This window comes from Artemia sp. Qi Xiang Cuo, chromosome 5, assembly GCF_049724085.1.
Source record: "Artemia sp. Qi Xiang Cuo chromosome 5, ASM4972408v1, whole genome shotgun sequence".
Lineage (NCBI taxonomy): Eukaryota > Metazoa > Arthropoda > Branchiopoda > Anostraca > Artemiidae > Artemia > Artemia sp. Qi Xiang Cuo.
This window is the reverse complement of record NC_142798.1, coordinates 14,557,450-14,580,119: the sequence shown is the minus strand read 5'-3', so window position 1 is coordinate 14,580,119 and position 22,670 is coordinate 14,557,450. Positions and strand designations below refer to the sequence as shown.

Sequence of the window (22,670 nt, the reverse complement as noted above, 5' to 3'; positions counted from 1 at the left end):
CAGCCCTTAGGGTAAGAGTTGTAAGTTATGGCCTGAGAGCATATAAGGTATATATATAGAAAAGAGGATCTTGTAAACTTTGGAAGGGGCTCATTGAATTCGTAATCAGAAATTCTAGTGTTCCTTTTAAGATTCAGAGTGATCGAAGGGTGGATACTCCCCACCTCTTATTTTCCTGAAATGTATCTGATAGAAATTCTTAGATGGCCATTTGTTGTCTTAGAAACTTCGAAAAGAGCTCATTCGAATGGGAATTGAAAGGGCCAGTGCCCTTTTTAATAGTCGAAAGTGATGGGAGAGCAACTATGAGATATCCTTTTGTTGAACGTAATTGAAATGTCCTGAAATAATGCATTTGAGGATGACAACCCCCCCCCCCAGACCCTTCAGAGCAAGAGTTGTAAGTTATGCCCTGGGGGCAAATAAGGTATATATAAAAGGGATGATCGCATAAACTTCGGGGGGCTCATTGGATTGGTAATCAGAAGTTCTAGTGCCATTTTAACAATTCAGAGCGATCGGAGGGTAGATATCCCCCCCACACCTCGTATTTTCCCAGGATGCATCTGATAGAAATTTTGAGATGGCCGTTTGTTGTGGTAGAAACTTCGAAAACAGCGCATTCGATTGGAAATTGAAATGGCCAGTGCACTTTTTAATAGTTGAAAATGATTGGGGGGCAACAACGGCCCTCCCACGCCCACCATTTCCCCAAACACATCCAATCAAAATTTTGGGATAGCCACTTTCTTCAACGTAATTAAAAGGATCAGAAATTATGTCTTTGAGGATGACACCCCCCCTCCCTCCACGACCCTGAGGGCTAGGGTTGTAAATTGTGTCCTGGGTGCAAAATAACGTATATATAGAAAGGGTGATCGTATAAACTTTGGAAGGGGCTCATTTGATTAGTAATCAAAAGCTCTAGTACCCTTTTTAAGATTCAGAGTGATCGAAGGCTGGATACCCCCCCCCCCCCCCCCAACCTTGTATTTTCCCAAAATGTATCTGAAAGAAATTTTGAGATAACCATTTGTTGTCGTAGAAACTTCGAAAAAGGCTCATTCGATTGGAAATTGAAAGGGCTAGTGCCCTTTTTATTAGTCAAAAGCAATTGGAGGGCAACAAGCCCCCCTCCCAACGCCCATCAATTCCCAAAACATGTCTAATCAGAATTTACATATAGCCATTTTGTTCAGCGTAGTTGAAAGGGGTGGAAATTATGTCTTTGACAACCCCCCTATCTTCTCAAGACCAGAACATAATTTGCACTTTACTGAAAAAAATGGCGTGGGCGTATTAGGTTGAAACTTTTGGGGATACTACTATTACTACTTCTGCTCTTACAATTTAAATAAATAAGATGAGTGTAAGTGTATCCAGCCTGTCAAAGAGCATAGATATAATCTGTTGGAATGATATTAAGTTTTATTTTTCAGGTCATGTTCACAAGCTATAAAATTAAATTAAAGAATACTGTTTGTGTCGGGATTAAAAATTGTTGAAAAAGTTTCTCCAGCATATAAATAGTAACCCATACTGTTGACTCTTATAGAAGGAAACTGAAAAGATATACAATATTATTTTTTCGATGAAAAAGGCAATGTCAATAAAAAAAACGAACAGAAATTAATTTTAAAATCTTTTTCCACAAAACAAGTTCTTAAAAAAAAAGTGAAGAGCTCCAATAAGCCAAGAATGAGCAAAAATAAAGTCAAATAATCTTCCAAGCGTAAACCCACGGTCATTTGTTTCTTTGTTTTTTCAGTAAATTGCATATTGTGTTCTGGTCTTGAGAAGGCATAGGGGTTAGCAGCCTTACTCATGTTAATTTTTGCTCGTTTTGAGTTTGACTCAGCCATTTATTGTAATTTATGTTCGTTTTGAGTTTCATTTATTTACTGATAGTGACTTGTGGTACTTTTACGCTTGAAAGATTATTTGACTTAATTTTTACACATTCTTGGCTTATTGGAGCTCTTTACTTTTCTTTGAAAAACTTGTCTTGTGGAAAAAGTTTTTTAAATTAATCATGGTAAAGTTGGCTCACAGCCGATTGTTATCCCAATTAGTAAAACCTATACCAGCGCTATTACAGCAAAATTTTACAGATAAAAACAATCATTTCTAAGTGGAAAGTTCCAGTGTAACTGAACATATATGATGCTTTGAAATAATATACTACTACTTCTACTAGCAAACTCGCCGTAGCATTAAGCTGCCCGAGGCCAACACAGCTACGGACATTCCTCCTCCATCCCAATTTATTCAAAGCCTTCCTCTTCGCACCCTCCCAAGAAGTTCCAATTTCCCTTAAATCCTTTCTTACGACCTTCTTCCACCCCGTTCGGGGAAGACCTGCTTTTCATTGGGCTCTTGATGGTTGGCCGATAAGGACGATCTTCGGCAGCCTGCCATCCTTCATCTATAGAACGCTTCTTAGCCATCCCAGCCTTTCTCTCATTATAGCCCTAGAAAGCGGTATTGAACAACACTTTTGGTGCATCCTACTGTTCGGATACGGTGAGTCAGACGGGTACCCAAAACAATCCTTAGGTAATTTCTCTGGAAAATGTCTAGCAAAGTCTCCTCTGTCTTTCGGAGCCCCCATGCTTCAAAACATGCCTATCCCCTGTCATCAGCTTCCAATATTCTAATCTTGGTTCGCAGACACGTCTTTTTATCCTTCCAATCTTTTTTCAACTGTGAAAGAACTCCCAGAACCTACTAATATCTTCTACATCCAGAACCTACTTTTAACCTCTTCACTGCATCCACTGTCTTTACGAATAGTACTACCTAGGTAAGTGAAGCTGTCCAGTTAATCGATCCTCTCGTTTCGTAACATCATCTCTTCACCTTCACCAAATCCCACTCTTAGCGACTGAGTCTTCTTAACATTAATTTTCAAACCTATTCTTTTACCCTGAACTCTCAAACCTGCGAAAATTCATTCATTTTGTTAACCTTTTTCTTCTAGGATGCTCAAATCATCTGCATCATCTAGGTCTGTAAGAGTTTTGCTTCCCCATTTGACTCTGTGTTCTCTCATAGCATTTACTGCAATATCAAATATTTTTAAGTTCGTTTTATTACGCTTAGTACGTCAGTGCTTGAGAATTTATTTAGTGATGTTGCCACATCCTTTGGTTTTTCTAGTTAATATACCTGAATGTACTAGCAAGTTCCTAAGTGTCAGTTTTCTTCCTCTGAAGAAATTTTTCAACCGGAGTCCCAAACAGAAGTGAACAGGCTACTTGCCCATAACAAAAAAAAATTTGTTCAAGTGAAACTTAAATTTATGATTCTTATTTTTTGTTTAGGGTAAAAATAAAGAATATAGAAGCAACTGAAGAAGCTAAACAAAGAATGCTAGCAGAGCGGATGAAGAAGAAAGAAGCTCCGTCGGAATTTGTGCCTACCAATGTAGCTGCAAATTTTGTGAAAACAATGAAATGTAAGTGACTAAATCCGTAAACTACAAGTTTTATTGTGAAATTATAAACTATGTTACAGAACCGAATTATTTTTTTCTCTTTTTAACTCCTTAACTAAAATATTTGATTATGTGAATTTTTATAGTGAATTCAAAAATACAGTTAAAGTTTTTCATCGCTTAAAATTTTCGCCTACTCAATTGGGCCGTCCGTCTTAACCGCACGTAGGCAGTGCTCCTTACGCTATCATACCTACCAGTATAGCTGCAAACTTTCTCAAAACAATGAACAATAAATGATAAAAACTATAAAACAGAAGATATATTTTATTTTTGAATAGAAAAATTTGCTATAGAACAAAATCACGTATTTTATTCTTGGCGCAACAATCAAAATATACTATTCTGTATAATAAAAACCGTTGGACTGAATTTAAAAATGAAGCTAAAGTTTTTCACCGCCAGCAACTTTTAGCTAATAATTTTATAATCCGTATTCTATTTTTCTGTAAACCTTGTTTATTTTCTCCCGAAAGGAATTATCTATTTAGGAGATTTTTTCTATTTCAACTTCTTTACTGGAATCAAAAACTTGATTTTATTTGCACTGGAGAAATAAGGACGATTTATTACCACGGTATTGTTAATAATCAATTTCGTTCCATAAAAAAACAATTTTTCTTTGATTATTCTAACAATAAGAATATTTAAATCCATAAAAAATTTAAATCTATAAAGAAAACAAACGAATTTTTCAAACTTATTCTGTACAAAACAATATCAGGTAAGCAAATGAAGTTCTTTTATCTAATATATAGTAAGTTGAATTTTGTTAATTCGGTACGGGGACTTAAAGCCAGTTTGGCTCAGCATGCTTTTCGGAAGAATACGAAACAAAAATGGTGAATTTAACTGGCCAGTTCAAGTTGATTTTTTTTGGGCAGGATGCTAACGAGTTCTCTGGGATCTTGCAAACTATGGTAAAAAAAGACAATCTTTCAGGTTTATAATTATGTCCACAAAGAGGTGAAGTTGAAATTTGGATTTTCGTTAGGACGAGGGGGAGAGAGATTTCAAAAATAAAATTAAACGATTGAAAATCTAGAATAGGTTTTCTTAAGGCCAACGAAAGCACTGGCCGAAACAAGACACATACATTGGGAGGACAGCCACCTCCTTCCTTCAGCGCTATAAGAAAAAGTTACAAGGAAACACGCACACATTTTTTGAATTGTTTTATCTTTTTCACAGTGGAAAAAGCTTGGAAGAATGGGAGCATAATCTTTTGAACCAAGATTCGAAAATTGATAGTTACAGTTATGATAGCGGTCAAGTTTTGAAACGCGGGCGATCCAAAAGATGGAGGAAAATTTATCAGATGTTTTCCAGAGGAATTGTCTCTGAATCTTTTGGGTACTCGTATGACTTACCGTATTTCAAGCAGCAAGCTGTATCAAAAGTGTGGTTCTTTAGCCCATTCTATGGATATAATGAGATGAAGGTTGATATGGCTTGGAAACTTTCTACGGATGAAGGATGACAGATTGCCAAAGATCGTTTTTTTTTCGTCCAACCATCTAGGGCTAAACAAAAAGCAGGTCGTCCCCGAATTGACTGGGAGGAGTTCGTAAGGAAGGATTTAAAGGGAATTGGAACATCTCAGGAGGGTGTAAAGAGAGAGGCTATAAATTTATTGGGATTGAGGAGGAGCGTACGTAGTTGTGTTCACCCCAGGTGCCTTGGTGCTGCAGTAAGTTATTAGTGGTATTAGTAGTAGTAACAGCTTAAATACCTGTCTGACTGATCGTATTTCAAACACTAAGCTATGTAAAAAATGCGGTTTTATCCCTTTTCTAGGGCTGCAATGAATTGAGGATTGAGATGACTTGGAAACGTTCTGTGGATGACGGATTGACAAAGATCGTCCTTTTCGGTCAACCATCTAGAGCCAAACGAAAAGCAGGTCATCCCCAAGTGGAATGGAAAGAGGTTGTTAGGGAGCATTTAAGGGGAATTGAAACTTCTTGGGAGGGTGTAAAGAGGGAGGCTTTAAATAGATTGGTATGGAGGAAAAGCGTCGGTAGCTGTGTAGGCCTCAGACGGCTTGTTGCTGCAGTAAGTCGTTAGTAGTAGTAGAGTATGTGGATGTTTCCGTATAGTCGTGTCATTTCCAAAACCCAGGTATATGACTATAACAATATCTTGTTTCATTTTGGTTTGCATTTCAGTTTGCATAAAATATGTTTTAAGTGTTATCACAGTTTTTATGCCATTTGACACTGAATTAATAGAATGTCTCTTGAGGTTTTGACGAGTCAAAAACAATGAAGTTCTCTGGCTCTCTTATATTGGGGACAACCTCTATATTATTATGCCTAGAGAGTATAACCCTCTAAGGACTGAAACGATATCTTTGGATCTCACCAGAAGGCAATAGCTGTGTTTAAAGGATAGTTGCAGGCCCGAATTCCCCCACAATTCGCTTTCCACCCCAAGAAATCAGACTTTCTGTGAAAGTGCACAAATAAAACTTTTGGTGGGTGATTCAAAACTATGATTATTGCCCCAATATGAGTTTTCGAGTTTTAAAGAAATTGCTCTTGCAGTTATGCCACAACAAGTCCAGGTAGGGGGGAGGAATAGGGAAGAGCCAAATTTCTGTGTCCTAAGCTTTTTATGAACACAGCACGGGGTCCAGCTATTTGTTTGTTTATTTACTTTACTATAGGAGAAAATAAGTAAGTAGCTGCTGTAATCTTTTGAAAAAATGGATATATTTTATAACCATAATTTTTTTGTAGTGGAACCCCAAGAAGAACCGTCTAAGAAAAAGAGACACCACGAACAGACTGAAAAAGCAACGGATCATTTGCACTATGAGAAATTCAAAAAGCAATTTAAAAGGTAGTAAAGGATGTATAATATACGGTTGCTTCCAGCGATCATCTTATAATTTGTATTTTTTAATTCTTATTTATTATTAAAATGTGGAAAAGGCACGATTTTGTTTTATGTTGAAAACGAAGGAATCACCATATAAAATATATTTTAGATGAATCGAGCCCACTATGATAAGTCAAAAAGCGTAATGTGGCATTTCGTGTCAAAAGTAGTCTAGTTCTTAGCCTACATTCTCGAACCTAAAAATGTCCTATCGATTCGTTCTTTATTTACCCTACTGCACACAAGTTTTTCATTATGCTAGTGCAGCCATAGTAAAGCAAAAGACGTAATGTGAGATATTTTGTGAATTGGGGTTTCTTAGCCAAATCAGCACGTTCTGTGGCTTGTTCTTCATTTATCCTACAGACGTAATTTCTGGTGGTATACCACTGCAGCCATGGTAAATTGGGAGGCGCGATTTGACGCATTTTGCAAAACGGGGTTTCTTAGGCTACATTCTCAAACTTATTTCCTGCAAAAAAGAGAGTGCCTAAAAATAATAGTAGAATATCAGGGTGGCGAACATCCACAAGTTTTGCGGTTATTTTAAAAACGCAACACCCAAGTATTACTATCTTGGGCTAAAAAATATCCGAAAAAAGGCCCTGGAGCCTTAAAATTTAAAAATTATGCCGTAAGTGTTAAATCTAAACAAACACCAGCGATGAATTTTTTTTATTTTTTTTTAAACATATATACTTCTCACTTTTCTCTTCGAATTACTTATAGTTTTCAGTGGGTATCACGTTTCAACTGGAATGAGGGCATGGTTTTTATAGAAACATTAAATTTGAAAATTCATTTTTATTGAAGACCAATATTCACAAAAACATTAAATTTGACTGCAGGTTTGGCCATTTGCCTGTTATTAAGTCAAGAATAAAGAGGTTAATTAACACAGGTAAAGTCAAGAAAAACTTAGTTGTAAGTTTTTATTAGTTTTCTCTTCTACTTTTTATAATTTTTGAGTGGGTGTCAGGTAACAGATAGAATAAATGCATGGGTTCTTATAGAAGTACTAACTTCGACGAGTAGCCATTTGGCTCTTATAAGAATAAACAGGCCTATTGACATGTAAGGTAAATAAACACACTGTTTCTTACTTTTCTCTGTAGGCTGTTTATATTTTGCCAATGCTACAGGTAGAATGGAAGTATGACATTTTATAAATACACTAACTTTGACAATAATTTAAGTCGTTTGTGTGCTATTAACCTTTTAGTAAACAAGCATATGCACATGGAAGCAGAAGGTGGAGTATCAACAAGGGATTGCGTTATTGAGTAGGCTGAATTGCTCCAGAAGTATCATTTATGCTTATAGAGGTAATTTCATTCAACATGTTTACAGATAGTATCATAGTTGGGTAAAGAATCGCTTTCTGAACAAACCTGCATAGGGTGGCCTACTACCTTCTGAACAAATTTTCATTTAATATTTAAGCATAAAACACTTATTTAGCGGGGAATAAATTCTTTAGAGAGTTTCTGAAGCTGAAATGTAAAAGTTTTTGACCCTAGGATATATCATTGGTGTGCGTGTAACTAAACCACCGTGTAACTGAACCACAAGCAACTGAATCAAGGTGCAACTGAACCACCGTGCAGCTGAACCACCATGCAGCTAAACGACCATGCAACTGAAGCCCCGTGCAACTGAACCCCCATGTAACTGAACTCTCGTGGAACTGAACCCTCGCTCAACTAAACCCCATTTAACTGAACCCTCGTGCAACTCAACCCCCGTGCAACTCAACCCCCGTGTAACTCAACCCCATTTAACTAAACCCCCTTGTAACTGAATCCCCGTGTAACTGAACCCCCGTGCAACTGAACCACTGTTCAACTGAACCACTATGCAACTGAACCACCATGCAACTGAACCATCGTGCGACTGAACCTTCGTATAACTGAACTCTCGTGCAACTCAACCACCATACTCACATAGGGTAAAACACAAGTTAGAGTCTGTACATTTTCAGCCTTGTTGGAATTGTTTCCTTTTTAAAGTCATAATATAAATGGCTGTCAAGATGATTAATAATAAAGCTCTGTTTTGTTGTAAAAAAAACAAAGAAAATCGGACGTTACAAACTCTTAAAGGCGGATTTATTTCTCCTTTTTTATGTCTGTTAATGGGAGTTCCCTTCGCCCTGTCACTGTCTACGGGTCTAGGCGCTTATCCTCCTCCCCTCTCCCATGGAAAAACCCTCCCCTGGAAAATACCCCCTCGCGGAAAATATGTTCCAAAATTGTAATATTTTATTTGGGTTTCTCATAGAAAATCCTCCAGAAACTCTCCCCCTCCCGTCTGAAAACTCACAGGCGAAAAAAGTCCGTATGTTTCCCAATAAGAAACACTATCTGTAAGCAATGGACAAATTACAAAACTTAAAATGTACTTAAACTTCTGCACTGGGGCTCTTTGATTGTTTTGTTGCTAGGGAGAGAGGGAGATACCTCAAAAGGTGCTTTTTAATGCCAAAACATCTCAACTCTCATTGAGCCTTTAAATAAATACAGAATTATCTCTAGGAGAGAGACGATGGAAGTAGAAATGAGTTATAATCCCCAGGTAGTTCTAGTCTTTTTTTTTTAAGTTGAAAGTTATTGGATACCAACCAACCGCAAGGGGTATTTTTCCTGGTGGTATTTCCTGGAGGTATTTTACACAGGATGTGCTTTTTCGGGGGGGGGGGGGGCTGGTTGTACTCCAATCATGTTTGACTTTTAAAAAGGGCACTAAAATTTTCATTATCCAATCGAACAATAAAACGTGACTAACAAATAAACCCACAGTCCTCGGGGCAAGGGCTGTAGGGTGTTGCAAGTTATCCATTGTTAAAATTTAAGGATTTTATAGAGGAATGGTCGTACAAACTTTGGAGAAAGCTCATTCGATTGGAAATTGAAATTTCAAGTTCAATTTTGAAGAATCAAAGGTAATCAGAGGACAATCAACCTCTCCCTCTTAACCGCCATTCTCCTCCCCCCCCCAAATGCATCCAATCAAAATTACCAAAAAAATGTTTTTTCAAAATGGTCTAAAGGTCAAATAACCATGCCTTTGGGGCTAACAACCCCACCAGCAGCTCCTGGAGCAAGGACTGTAAGTTAAGCTAGTTACTCAGTGTTAAAGCATACGGTTTTTGTGAAAAAGATGTTTGTATGAACTTGGGGGGAGGGGGGTCATTCAATTGGAAAACAAAAGTTCCAGTGCACATTTTAAGAGTTAAAAGCGATCAAAGGGCTTTCACCCCCACCCTTTTATATCCTCAAATACATACGATCAATAGTTTGTAATGACTATTTTATTTAAAACAGATCAAAGGTTAAATAACTATGCCTCCAGGGCTCACAACCCCTAGCCGCTGTTGCAAGGGCTGTAAGTTATGCAAGTTACCTATTGTTAACATACAAGGTGTTTTTCTTATAAAGAAAAGAGGGCATGTTTGATCCTATAAATAAAAAAAGTATGGAGCATTAAGGTCAAACTTTAGGGAAATGTCAAGAAGAACACAATCAAAAGACATCGTTTTCTTTATTGGTTGCGAAAAAGAAATACAAGCAATATCTACAATGGCTGATGATATCAGCCGTCACATCGTTCGGAAAATGTTTAGGAGCATTTTCAACTAAATCAAGAGGTACTAAGTGCATCCAGTTTTACAAGATGACGTATCTGCAATGTGTCGAGAACAGCTGAGGGTATAAGCCTGAGGGCATGAAGTTCAAATTTTCTGGGCAAGTTAAAGGAATGTTGAAAAAAAAGGCTAGAGGGCAATCAGTCCCCCTCCTATATCCTTTTTAGCTGCAATCTCCTCAAAAACATCTGATCGAAATTCGTTATCTACATTCACAAACGTCAAGTATTTTAAACCTATGTTTGGTACCTAACGCCCAGAAAGGTCTGATTCATCTGAAAAAAAAAGAAATAAATCAGCTTTATTGGTTTTTGACATCGGATCTTCTTTTTTTTGCAAAAATAAAACAAAGCTTTTTTATGAATGATCTTGACAGGCGTTTTTATCATGACTTTAAGAAACAAACAATTCCAACAAGGTTGAACATGTAAAAATTCTAACTTGTGTTTTACCCAATGTTATTGCCTGAAATTTTTAGAAAACTGAAAAACTGAGTTCAGTGGTTCAGTTGCACGATGGTTCAGTTACACGAGGGTTCAGTTGCACAGTGGTTCAGTTGCACAAGAGTTCAGTTACACAGGGGTTCCGTTAAATGGGGTTGAGTTGCACGGGGGTTTAGTTGCACGAGGGTTTAGTTATAAGGGGTTCAGTTGCAAGGTGATTCAGTCATACGAGGGTTCAGTTGCACAGGGGTTCGGTTATACAAGGGTTCAGTTGCACAGTGGTTCAGTTACATGGTGGCTCAGTTGCAACGTGGTTTGCTTATTTATCCAACAGAAATAAAATACAAAAAAAACATGAAATTTACAATGTCTCCCCTTGTCAAGCTATTTCCAAATATAATTACAAGTGCCATTTTAATTTTGACCCCCCCCCCCTAATAAGGAGGGTGTCAATTTGATTATTGTCGATTCAATGTTGATGACAATTTGGGCGATTATCTGTATTTGACAGGCTTAAAACAATTTTGATTCTAGCCTGTTATTTGTCCAAGTGTTTCCTTTTGGCCAGCTTAAATTCAGGTTTTGACAGCGTATTATTTCTCCAAATGAAAAGTGTATAGAATAGGAACATATTGGGAGAAAAACAATTGAATTATACCAGTTTGTCAGTATCCTACAGATCTTGGAGTGGTTTTTGAAGTTCCAGAAGTCAGCTTATACCATTGTATGAAAATGTGTATTTTCCTAAGTTGCGAGTTGTGTTTGTCAGTTATGCTGTTGCGCCAGTTATGGGCTTGACCAGTATTTTGGCATAAATTTTGCATTCGTAATGCAAAAAATTCAGCAAATTTGAAGAAAAAAGGGAGCAAACAATGTCTTGGCCACTATTTTGGCTAAATAAATTGTTGGTGTTTCCTCATCTTTTCATTTTGCTTTTTTTCCCATTTTCCTGTGAAACAAACCAGAAAATAAAACAAGTAATTATAAAAATATTAAAAACGGATAAAAAAACAAAAAAAAACGGAAAGATGGCACAATTTATCATCAATACTTGATTCATTATGCAAAAATGATGCCAAAAACACTAGTCAAGTCAATAACTAATCAAGAGCATAATTGACGTACATAATTGACAAACTAGCAATGATCCAAATATAGCCCTAGACTATCGGGAAAACTATGGGTTTCTGTAAATAGATTTTATTTGACGTGTCAAACAAAATAGATGTCCTCAGGCGCTTAAAAGCCCTGGTACACCTCTGTATATGACTACGCTTTTATTTTGTCTTAAAACTGTGCAAAATATAAGGAACTTGATAAGAAAAGTGAGAAACTGTAGGTTTATTTACCTTACATATAAATATGCCTGTTTATTTTTGACATAATAAAAGACAAATGGCTAAACCTGTAGTTAAAGTTAGTACACCTATGAAAAACCATACTTTTATTCTATCTGAAAATTTACACCCATTAACTATAGAGAAAATTGAAGAGAAAAGAACTTGAACTTGAAAATTGAAGAGAACTTGAAGAGAAAAGAACAATAAATCTATGGTCAGTTTTAAATTTTGCGGCTCCGGCGCCCTTTTTTTGGTTACTTTTAGTCCAAAGTAGAGATACGTAGGTGTTATGCAAATGAGACCGGCAGACCACATTGTCCATCCTAAGCATGCACAAAAAAAGTTGTAACCGAAGCTCGAAAAAACTGCAAAACCAAAAGGGTTTCAATTTTCCTGTGAGATACAATAATTTCAAAGCATGGCGAATTTTTAAATCATTGTGATGCTGTCCTCCCCAATACTAACTATTGCAGAATCATCTTTTCACGAAAATATGGAGGGAAGGGGGGGGGAGGGGAAGAGGGTTGTGCAAAATATAGTCTTAAAAATCTAGGAGGGTAGTTTTGTTGTTTTTCGATTTTCTTAACGAAAATGCTCGAAAAGATATTCTTCGTTGAAAAGTATGGTGTTTTCCAATATCCGGCGGTGAAGGTTGTAATTCTCCTGACTCCTTCCCTACCCATGTCCTTGTACACGTATTGCCATAAAATGGCCCATGCATGGTATCTATGTGGTGGAATGCCTGGGTTTTTGGTGGTTTGGTATGTGTTAGGATACACAGTTTCCCTTGATACATTCTGATTTGGGCATAGTTAAACTAGGTTTAAAGAAAACCGGTTAGTATAGCGTTATCGTTTACTTTTCTTATGATCAACTCTATGATTTCGTTTCGTAATTGACTGTTTTTCCCTTTAAAATCTATTTCATTTGAAAGAACAATTGAAATATCAGATTATTTGTTAAAATCCTAGTAGTTACATTTTTAACGGTAGCAGCCTTTTAGTTATCTTTTTCGTCAATAATTACATGGACGATATAAACCATCACTAAATACAGTGAAGAAATTAAATAATATGTGGTAAATTATTTCACTCTTTCAATATTCAAGTCTGATCCGATGATATTATAGACTTGCAAACCACCGTGGACTAGCTGCATAAACACTGCTGTGCATAAATTTTGTCTATTTTCGGGATTTAAAACATTAAGACATATCGACACACTAATAAACGATGTAGTGCCGTCGGGGTTTATGTTCTAATATTTTTTGTGGCAACAGGACTACCCAATGTTGTTCCCGATACGACATTATTATAAGCCACCAACCCATCTGAATATCGCCGTATATACATTGCTGAAGATAATTTCTGTCTAGCTATTTGGTTTAGAATACTGATAGTTCTTGACACCCTAATAAACGTTCTTGTCCTTCTTGCTTTTGCTTTATTAGGACGTTTTGTAGCCGCTGGTACATCCAGGGTTGTGCTCGGTATAGTCACTGTTTTTATGTCTTCTAATACAACAGTTGAATGCAAGCCTGTGCTTGGTACAGTTGCTGTTTTTATGTTATCTTATGCTTGGGTTAAATTGAAGGGCATGCTCAGTATAGTTGTTGTTTTTATGTCTCTTGATGCCAGGGTGGAGTCCAAGGTTGTGCTTGGTACAATTGCTGTCTTCATGTATTCTGATGCTACGGCTGAATCAAGTGCTATGTTCGGTGCAGTTGCTATATTTATGTTATCTGATGATAAGTTTGAATCAAAAGCCATGCTCGGTGTAATTGTTGTTTTTATGTCTCTTGATGCCGGGGTGGAGTCTAAGGCTGTGCTTGGTGCAGTTTCTGTTATCATGTCCTCTGCCTTTACGGTGGAATCCAAGGATGTGTTTGGTATATTTGTCATAAATGATTTTTATTTAAAAATAGTAAATATAGAATATTATGAATACCGAAACAAAAATTCAATAGTTGACAGGAGGCTCTAAAAGCATTCAGTTTGAAGTTCGGTGTGCATATTAGTACACCTGAAAATAGAGTTCAAACGCTGACTCTTGCAATATACTGAGGAGCCTTTAAGAGTTTTTTTTTGCTTGTTTGTTGGCCAATAAGGTCTCCTCTTGATTGACATCATGCACCCTGCCAGGAGCAGGACTGGCTTTGACTGGACAGCCAATCATAGCCTTCAGAATTTTTGAAGGTTGTTAAAAAATGATCCACCTACAAAAAATGTTGCTGGCAGGTTGAATTTTGTCAACCAAGACGAGGCTTAACGATTTTTTTCTAAGATTACACTCGTAACAAAAAAAGTACTCATAATGTAAGTACAGACATAAATACCAATGGGATGGTTGCTGTTGCTCAGTGCAGTTGCTGTTTCTGTGTTTTCTGATGCTAGGGTTAAATTAAAGACCATGCTCGGCCTTAAATTGCTTGGCCATGTATCTGTTGTTTTCATGTATCTTGATGCAAAGGTGGAGACCAAGGTCGAGCTTGGTGCAGTTGCTGTTTTCATGAGTTCTGATGCCACAGTTGAATCAAGGGCTATGCTCAGTGTCGTTGCTTTTTGTTTTTTTTTCTGATACTGGGCTTGAATTCAAAACCATGCTTGGTGAAGTTGCTGTTTTCATGTCTTCTGACTCTACGGTGGAATCCAAGCCGTTGCTTGGTGCAGTTGCCATTTTCGTGTCTTCAGACACTACGGTTGAATCCAAGGTTGTGCTCTTTACTCTATCGTTATAGATCATCAACCCACCTGAAACTCGATGTATGAACACTGCTGTGGATATTTTCCGTTTGTTTACTTGATTTAAAACATTGGCACTTCTTGACAGGCTAATAATCGTTATACTTTTTTTGAGTTGCTTTTCTAGTATGTTTTATAGCAATTGATGAATCCGGGGTTGTGCTTGGTACACTTTTTGTTTTCACGTCTTCTAACGCTCGAGTCGTGTCTAAGGTTGTGCTCTTTACGACATTGTTATCGACCATCAACCCACTTAGAACTGGCCAAATGAACAGAGCTGTGCACGGTTTCTGCTTCTTGACTTGGTTTAGAACATTAGGACTTCTTGACAGGCTTATAAACGTTGTACTTCTCTTTGGTGTTGCTGTAATAGTGCGTTTCGTAGCTACTGGTCTACCCAAGGTCGCGCTCGGTACAGTTGCTGCTTTTACATCTTGATACTAAGACTGAATCTAAGTCCGTGCTCGGTGTAATTGGTGCAGATTCTAAGGCTGCAATAAGAAAAAAAAAATATATATCAGAGACTCGCAAACAGTTTTCCGTAATATCCCGAGAAAGTGCTTACGGTCAAATCTCATGGGGCCTAAAGAGCGGCCAGTTTCCCCATTTATGGGGCTGTGGTCTAAAATAGTTAATCGCAGACAAAACTATGAACATGCTCAGGAATTCGAGGGCAAAATCCCTTCCCCTTGAAAATCAATTTATAGGAAAAATGCAGAGAAATATGGATTTTTCAGGGGTGAATTGACCCCAGAGACTCTTGTCCTCCAGCAAAATACCTGGACAAGATAGTGGTGTAAATACTAAGAAAAAATACGTCATGACAAAATTTGTAAACTTGAAAAACCTGAAAGAATAAAGAGGGGTGTAGGCTCAGTGACATACAATTATTGATATTGAAATAAGAGTTCTTCATGCCAACTCAGGCTTTGTTTGGATTTTTCTTTGTTTTCTGCAGAATTAACGAAAAAGTAAATCTTAACAAATCACTGGGAAACCGGTACTTTGTTTTGTTATTCTGGTTATTGCTTTTGACTTTTTTTTAGTATTAGGTGTTTTTTACCCTCTTTTATGGTAGATGTCAGAGCAAGCTGGTTCTAGCTTCTTTTTTTTCAGTTTTTTCATATTGTCATCCTCACTTCTAAGTGGGAGCATAATGTAATTATTTTTATTTTAACCCTGTAACCTTATAGTATGGAATTTTTTCTGCGCAGGGGTACTAAAAAATGCTAACGTGATCGTTTTTTTTTAAATTGACGATGTATCGATCATCTAAGGCCGGAATACAACAAACTTGAAAACTGACATTACTTTTTCCGTTGGCTATTAAAATAAATTTTAATATGAATCTGTTGTGTCCAGTGCCGTTGGCTAAAACCCCAAGATGGCTCGTCTTTGCCATTCGTCCCTGCTCCATGTACCAAGGACAATAAAGTGAAATATTTAGGTTTGGGATGGTTAATTGGAAACAACCACATATATTTGAAGAAAAAGCCAGAAAAACTTGAGAATCCAATTTTAAGCTAAAAGGTCTTCCATATACATTCTTGCTGTTTTAGTAGTAGTAGTGGGGGCCAAAGTAAAATTAAAAAGGAAGAAGAAAGGCGGGTGAAAAGTCACCAAAATATAAGCACAAAAATATGACACTAAACAGCTTAAGAAGGTATAGCTTTTCTTTTAAGGTTTAGTTGTCTTTGGGAATAACAGACTTCTAAAACTTGAATAATTATCAACCAAATGCATTGTAAAATTTAATTAGCCTTGTTCATTTATTTCGAATGTTCGAATTATTTATTTCGAATTATTAGAATGTTCATAATTCAGAAACCATCAAAATAAAATAGTTAAAATTCGTGGTTTTCAGGCATGAATAAAACTAAGATGGGCCCAAGGGGCAAAAATAAAATTAGTTTCGAAGTCCGTGTTGCCTTAAAAATTCTTGTTTGCTTAAAATTCATAAATTTCATTGTTTTGAATTTAAAATTCATAAATTCTTAAAAATTCATTGTTTTCCATTTAACCTAGTAACTTCAAGCTATTATTGCTCAGATACGATTTTGCTAGAAATAAGGCACGGAGTTTTTGCACGGTTTGTAGTTTTGTACAGAGGATAGATACAGTGACGTTAATTCAGGAAAATTTAGGGGGGATGTAAGTGTCAAGATCTAAGGGAAGAAGGGGAGCCCTGTTTATCTGTTTTTTTTTTTTTGTCAATTTATCCAATGAAATACCAAAGAAAAAAAAATGAAATACCAATTAAAATACCAAAGAAGATATTTTTCAGAAAATGATAGAGAGGAGGGGAAAACAACCTAGTGTGGGGGGAATGCACCCCCTCAATATGAACCCCTGAACAACAACATTCAAATTTTTTGATAAGATAGAGGCAAAATATCAATCCTAGCTTAGTTTGTGCAAGTTTGTAAACAAAGATGTTTTTGGCGTGCGTGTAACTGAACCCTCATGTATCATAACTAGGCATAACTGGACTCTCGGGCAACTGAGCCCCATTTAACAGAACCCGTTACACTGAAATCCCGTGAAACTCGACCTCCTTTAACTGAACCCCCATTTAACTCAATCCTTATGTAACTCAACCCCCTTTTAAATCAAGCCCTGTTTGACTCAACTCAACCAGAGGCTTAAGAATAAGTTTGAACTACCGATGCTCTGAATTTGCTTCTCGCTTCGTTTGCAGTTTCTAACTTATATCACCCATTTAGGTGACCCCATAGGTTTTATAAATTAAAAGAAACTTTCAGGAATGGTATATCGCCAAAATCGTGATCCGATAAAGTGTATTCTGGTTTTATTGTCAACTTTGAGCTTTTCAATTAGTGGTTGGGTAAGAATGAAAACCCTGATTTTATAGCCGGTTCTCTAAGCTCTTTTAGTTTGTTTTTTGAAATTACGTAAAAAAAATTGTTTGAGTCATTCTACATAAGATTAATCAGGAAATTACACCCGCCTTTATGGGAGGGGGGTAAATAAAACACTGAAACCAAGAACCCCGGATGGTTATACGTTTCACCACCCCTACACGTTCCAGTGACCTGCTAGCGCTGGAAAAAAAAGAAAGAAAAAGAAGACACGTCGGGGTATCAAGCCTTTTTTCGTGATTCCCAAGAATTCATTTCGTAATTGATTTTAGTGCTGAAATTAAAATAAATAGCATTTATCATTAACGAATCTGCTTAGTATTTAAACGAATTTATTTCACTGGGCATTTTTTTCAAAGCTTTTTTTTGGGTTTTTATTTTCTAAGGTGACGGGAAGCGGAGTATTCAGGAGAAGGTTTTTGAACACCAATTGTAGGGTTTTCGATCATGGAGACTTCAGTGGCGGACCTTTTATGGTTTCAAGCCTTTACATTCCAGATATGACATTAGAATCGTATTTAGATGCCATAAGGCATTTTATGATGATATGGGCCTCATTTAAACGAGGGTTCAGTTGCACGGAGGTTGAGTCGCATGAAGGTTCAGTTGAATGGGGTTGAGTTACACGGTTGACCACTTAAAGGGGGGTTCAGTTACACAGGGGTCAGTTACACGAGGGTCCAGATGCAATAGAACCACATTTTTGTTTTCCAAAAATTTATTAACAATTGCAAAATTGACTATCGTCTGAAATGATTTTTTTTCTTTCTGTTTTACTTTTGGATTGGGTTTTATCTCTGCAGGGTAGCCAAGAAAAAAAAATGCCCGGTGTGAATATGCAAGTACAAATACTTACAGAATGATGTACTACCATAAAATGGTTTTTATTTAAAAATAGTAAATACAGAAGATTATGAATACCAGCATGAGGATTCAATACCAGACACGAGGCTTTAAAAGCATTCAGCTTGAAGTTCGGTGTGCATATTAGCACATCTGAAAATAGAGAACAAATGCCAATTTCCGCAATATACTGGGGAGCCCTTGAGAGTTTTTTGGACTGTTTGTTGGCCAATAAAGCCTCCTCTTGATTGAAATCATGTACCCTGCCAGTAGCAGGGCCGGCTTTGACTGGACAGCCAATCATAGCCTACAGGATTTTCGAAGGCTGTGTAAAAATGATCCACCCACAAAAAGAAAAATGTTGCTGGTACGGTGAATGATGTCAATCAAGAAGAGGCTTAACGATTGCTCTAAGATTACACTGGTAATAAATTTGGACATAGTAATTTGTGCTTTCAACACCTTAGTGAGCTATTTAAAATTCAGTATGGCGTTTTTCATGATATCTTGTATTTACTTTTTTAAATACAAATTATAGCATATTAGTAATTTACTTTCTGTAAGCATTTTTATTTCTGAATCAACACAGGGTCGGATTTTTATCTTTGGCTACATGACCACGGGTGACCGTCTTTTTGTTGATTCCTGTTGAAGGATCCTTGTCTACCACCGTTTTCCACATAACCAATTAAGCAATTGCAATTAGCAATTAGCAATATGCAATTAGCTTAAAAATTTGTTTGCTCATATTGAATTTCTTCTGGAGATGTGACGCACAAATACAAGTTTCTGAATCCTATTTAAATTTGGAAGTAAAAAAATAAGGACATTAGCGGGCCAAACTTCTTTTTTTTTTTACTATGGTAGGACCATTTGAGATTTAATTGATAAATTAAACAAAAACTTACCAAGTTTGAAGTTTGATTGTAATTCTACTCCAAAGAAGGAGCGCCAGCGTAGGTGAGAGTTCAACTGAGAAAGACGCGTGCAATCGCATTGATTGACCAAAACAACAGCAGTATTTTAAAGTCATTGTAATATGCGGTGGTTAAGCTCATGATGAAACGCTCAGAGTTCAACGGGAAGGGAAATTGGGAGGGCAGTTGAATTCTCAGCTACACTGGCGCTACTTTTTTGGAGTAGAATTACAATCAAACTTGGTAAGTTTTCGTTTAATTTATCAATTCTACTCCAATAGGAGTGCCTTAGCTCCGCCTTCGAGTTCAACTGAGATTTTAAAGTTCAGCATGAGCTAAACCAACACTAATGATCTATTATAGCCCTATTCATAAAGAGAGGCTGTTGCATAGAATTTCATTTATCGTAAGATATTCCAAATATAATAAAATACAATGAATAAATTCAAAAGACAGATAACTGCTGACCACTTTCAATTGGTTTATTATAGAACCTTGCAAACGTTTTGGTATTTGTCCAGCCTGCATATTTTACGATTTGATCCATATCAACTTCTCTTGCTTTAAGGTGGGACGTTGATGCAGACCGTGTGCCATGATTACCATAAACACTGATATCTATACCTGCAAGAAATAAACTTCTTTTATCCATCTAGAAATAGATGACTTGGACGCAGCAGTATGAGGCTTACGATATGTAATAAAACGTGCATCGTCTCTATTCAGATATGACGTCATTCTAATATACCTGGCTAGGTGCGTCACCGGACACAGGGATAGTCTTGAAAAGGCCTGAAATTTCAGTTTCATTGTTTTTAACAACAAATTGATTTGAAAATCAAAACTTCCTTTGTCATTATGTATCATGTAACTAAGTGATAAACTGGCCAAAAACTGAACTCTTTCACAAGCTGATAGAATCAATAAAACTGATAATTTTTGTGTTAGTGTCTTTATTTGAAGATTTTTGATATCTCAAGCTGGCAATCTAAAAAATCGAATACACGTTACATCCCAAATACTAGAAATCTTGGGTAGACTAGGCCTTCTATTAAAGACACCTCTCATGAACTTCTTGGTGATGTGATTACTGCATAACTGAAGGCTTGGTAAAATTGCCGATAAAGCACTCCTCGCAGTATTAATAGCACTATATCCAACACATGAGTGAAAAGTTCCATAAGAAAGGTCAAAGTCTCCGGTAGAGTTGCCTCCAAGGCCTGGATTGTGTTTCTTCCACAAACGTCGATTCATTTTTCAATGTAAACCCTGTACTGGCGTTTAGTCGAATCCCGCCATCCATCCATGTGAATATCGACTGTGGAAGGAGAATATCTTTGGTGGTGAAGCCTTTGCCGGAGACGACACAAGCTGCTGGGCGTAACGTCTTGGACAATGGATGTTGCAAGATCGGTTTCTATGGGAGAGACAAAGTAAAGATATCATTTGGTAGAAATCAGACTTTTTGGATCCAATCAGTCCAATTTGGAAAGATAAAAATTCCAGTGGCCTGATATTTCTCTACCTTCTGAAGGGTCTTCAGAAGTAAACTAAATGGGGGGGGGGTGCATAGAAGAAATAAGGCTTCCAAGCCATTGCAAATGCATCTACGAAAAAATATTCTGGATCTGGTTTTCAAGAAACAAATGGTTTAATCTGAAACTTTAATCTAGTTGCGAACAAATCAATAGCTATCGACTGACTAACCAAAGAATTCAAAGTAATAAATATTTCATAATCCATTTTCCTTTCTTTTTCATTATAAATTTTTCGTTATGCTGTATCCGCTATATTAGCAACTCCAGGCATATGATCTGCAGATATCCAGCCTTTGCCCTGCAATACTAGCTGCCAGACCTTATTTGCGAAATAATTACAAAACTCAGATTTTGATCCTCCCATTTTATTTATGTAAGCTACTGTGGTTATATTATCAAAACGCAGCCGGACATGTATGCCTTTAATATCCTAAGCAAAGCATTTAAATCCCAGATAAATAGCCTTCGTTTCTAAAACATTGATTTCAAATCCTTTCTCTTCTGAGGACCCTTCGCCTGTGGCCGTTTTCATGGAATTTTCATCCACGGGTGCCCAACCTAGTTTCGATGCATCACTGCACAAATATTTGTCAATTGATCTAGGCTCAATTGCTTAGAAGCATGATTGGCAATATCCAACCACCATTGAAGTTTCGAATTTACATCGGATGATAAAATAAGCCTTGCCGCAAAATCAGCCCTCGCGCACTTTAGTGCTTGAGTTTTCAACGATTCCACTTTCCGGTAATATAAAGGCCCCAATTCCACTGCTGGCAATGTTGAAACAAGAACGCCTAGAGTTTCGGCCAACTCTTGAATCGCAGTCAATTCTTGACTAAGAATTTTTGAAACCAAATCTATAACTTTTTTAATTTTTCTTTCCGGCAGGAAAATACGCATTGATCGTAAATCTAACATAAAACCCAGAAATTCTATCTGTGCGCTTGGGATAAGAGCTGACTTTCCCGGATGAATCACAAACCCCAGCTCTGACAGTAATTAATTTTAAAAAAAGTTTTTCCGAGGGAAGTAAAGAGCGAAGTTGAAACTTAAAACGGACAAAAATTATTACTTCACAGCCTATTTAATATATATTAATATAACTAGTATAAATAAACCAACTAATAATGTTTCCCTATGATTTTATGATTATACAAAAATAGCGCTCTACTGAAAACGCAAAAGTCAAGTATAAAAAAACAGGATTATTGATTTAAGAGTCCAAAGTGAGTATGTAGCATGACAACACTAAACGAATCTATAAAGCTTTTCATAGTCTTACACCATTTTCGATATTAGTAACTTTAAGGATGCAATTAAAATTATCTTAAAAACGTAAGCGTAAAACTAACTATCTTTTAATAACCGCGAAGTAATTGAACGGCATACAGAAACATTGGATTGATTTATCAAGCAGCATTTTGCTCTCACCAGCTATAATACCAATAGTGGGTAATATACAGTATTACATTGTAAGAAATATGCTTTAGTATCACGTGAAAGGAAGATCAAATAATACATTATATGAACTCTGGAAATCCGATTATTTCTGTCTATACAAGAGTGAATTTCAAGCTATCATAGAAATTCTAAAGCTAGTCTGTAAGGTTTTGTATAAAAGCCTTGAATAAGGTTTTTGACTATGCAGATTCCAATGGTACACTTTTCATTTTGATCTGACGTCAATTTAGAGGGGTTTAAGGCTTTTTTCGAAATAAATATAAATTTCTTTTCCCTTTAAACTTTTATTTTTAATACGAACCGAAATGCTAGCTACCAATCTTGAATTAGTGGCAGATGGCAATTTGTTTTCACTAGACGGGTTTTTTCTAAACACGTTTTTGAACTTTTGGTTACTATGGGCCCTGGTTCGCTCTATACTAGGTTGCAGCTGCCGCTGCAACCATGATTTTGCTGTTTCACAGACATTGTTTTGAAATTCCAAAT

The 22,670-nt window shown here is 36.7% G+C and overlaps 1 protein-coding gene across 1 annotated transcript in view; it reads left to right on the top strand.

The window, feature by feature from the left end:
- LOC148951843 (splicing factor C9orf78) overlaps positions 1-6,435 on the top strand; it is a 57,173-nt gene extending 50,738 nt beyond the window's left edge. Inside the window, exons 5-6 of the mRNA XM_089089355.1 lie at positions 3,324-3,457; positions 6,238-6,435. Coding sequence (XP_088945481.1) covers positions 3,324-3,457; positions 6,238-6,344 — 241 coding nt within the window. The 3' untranslated portion in view covers positions 6,345-6,435. The remainder of the gene's footprint in view (positions 1-3,323; positions 3,458-6,237) is intronic.
- The last annotated feature ends 16,235 nt before the right edge of the window (positions 6,436-22,670 follow it).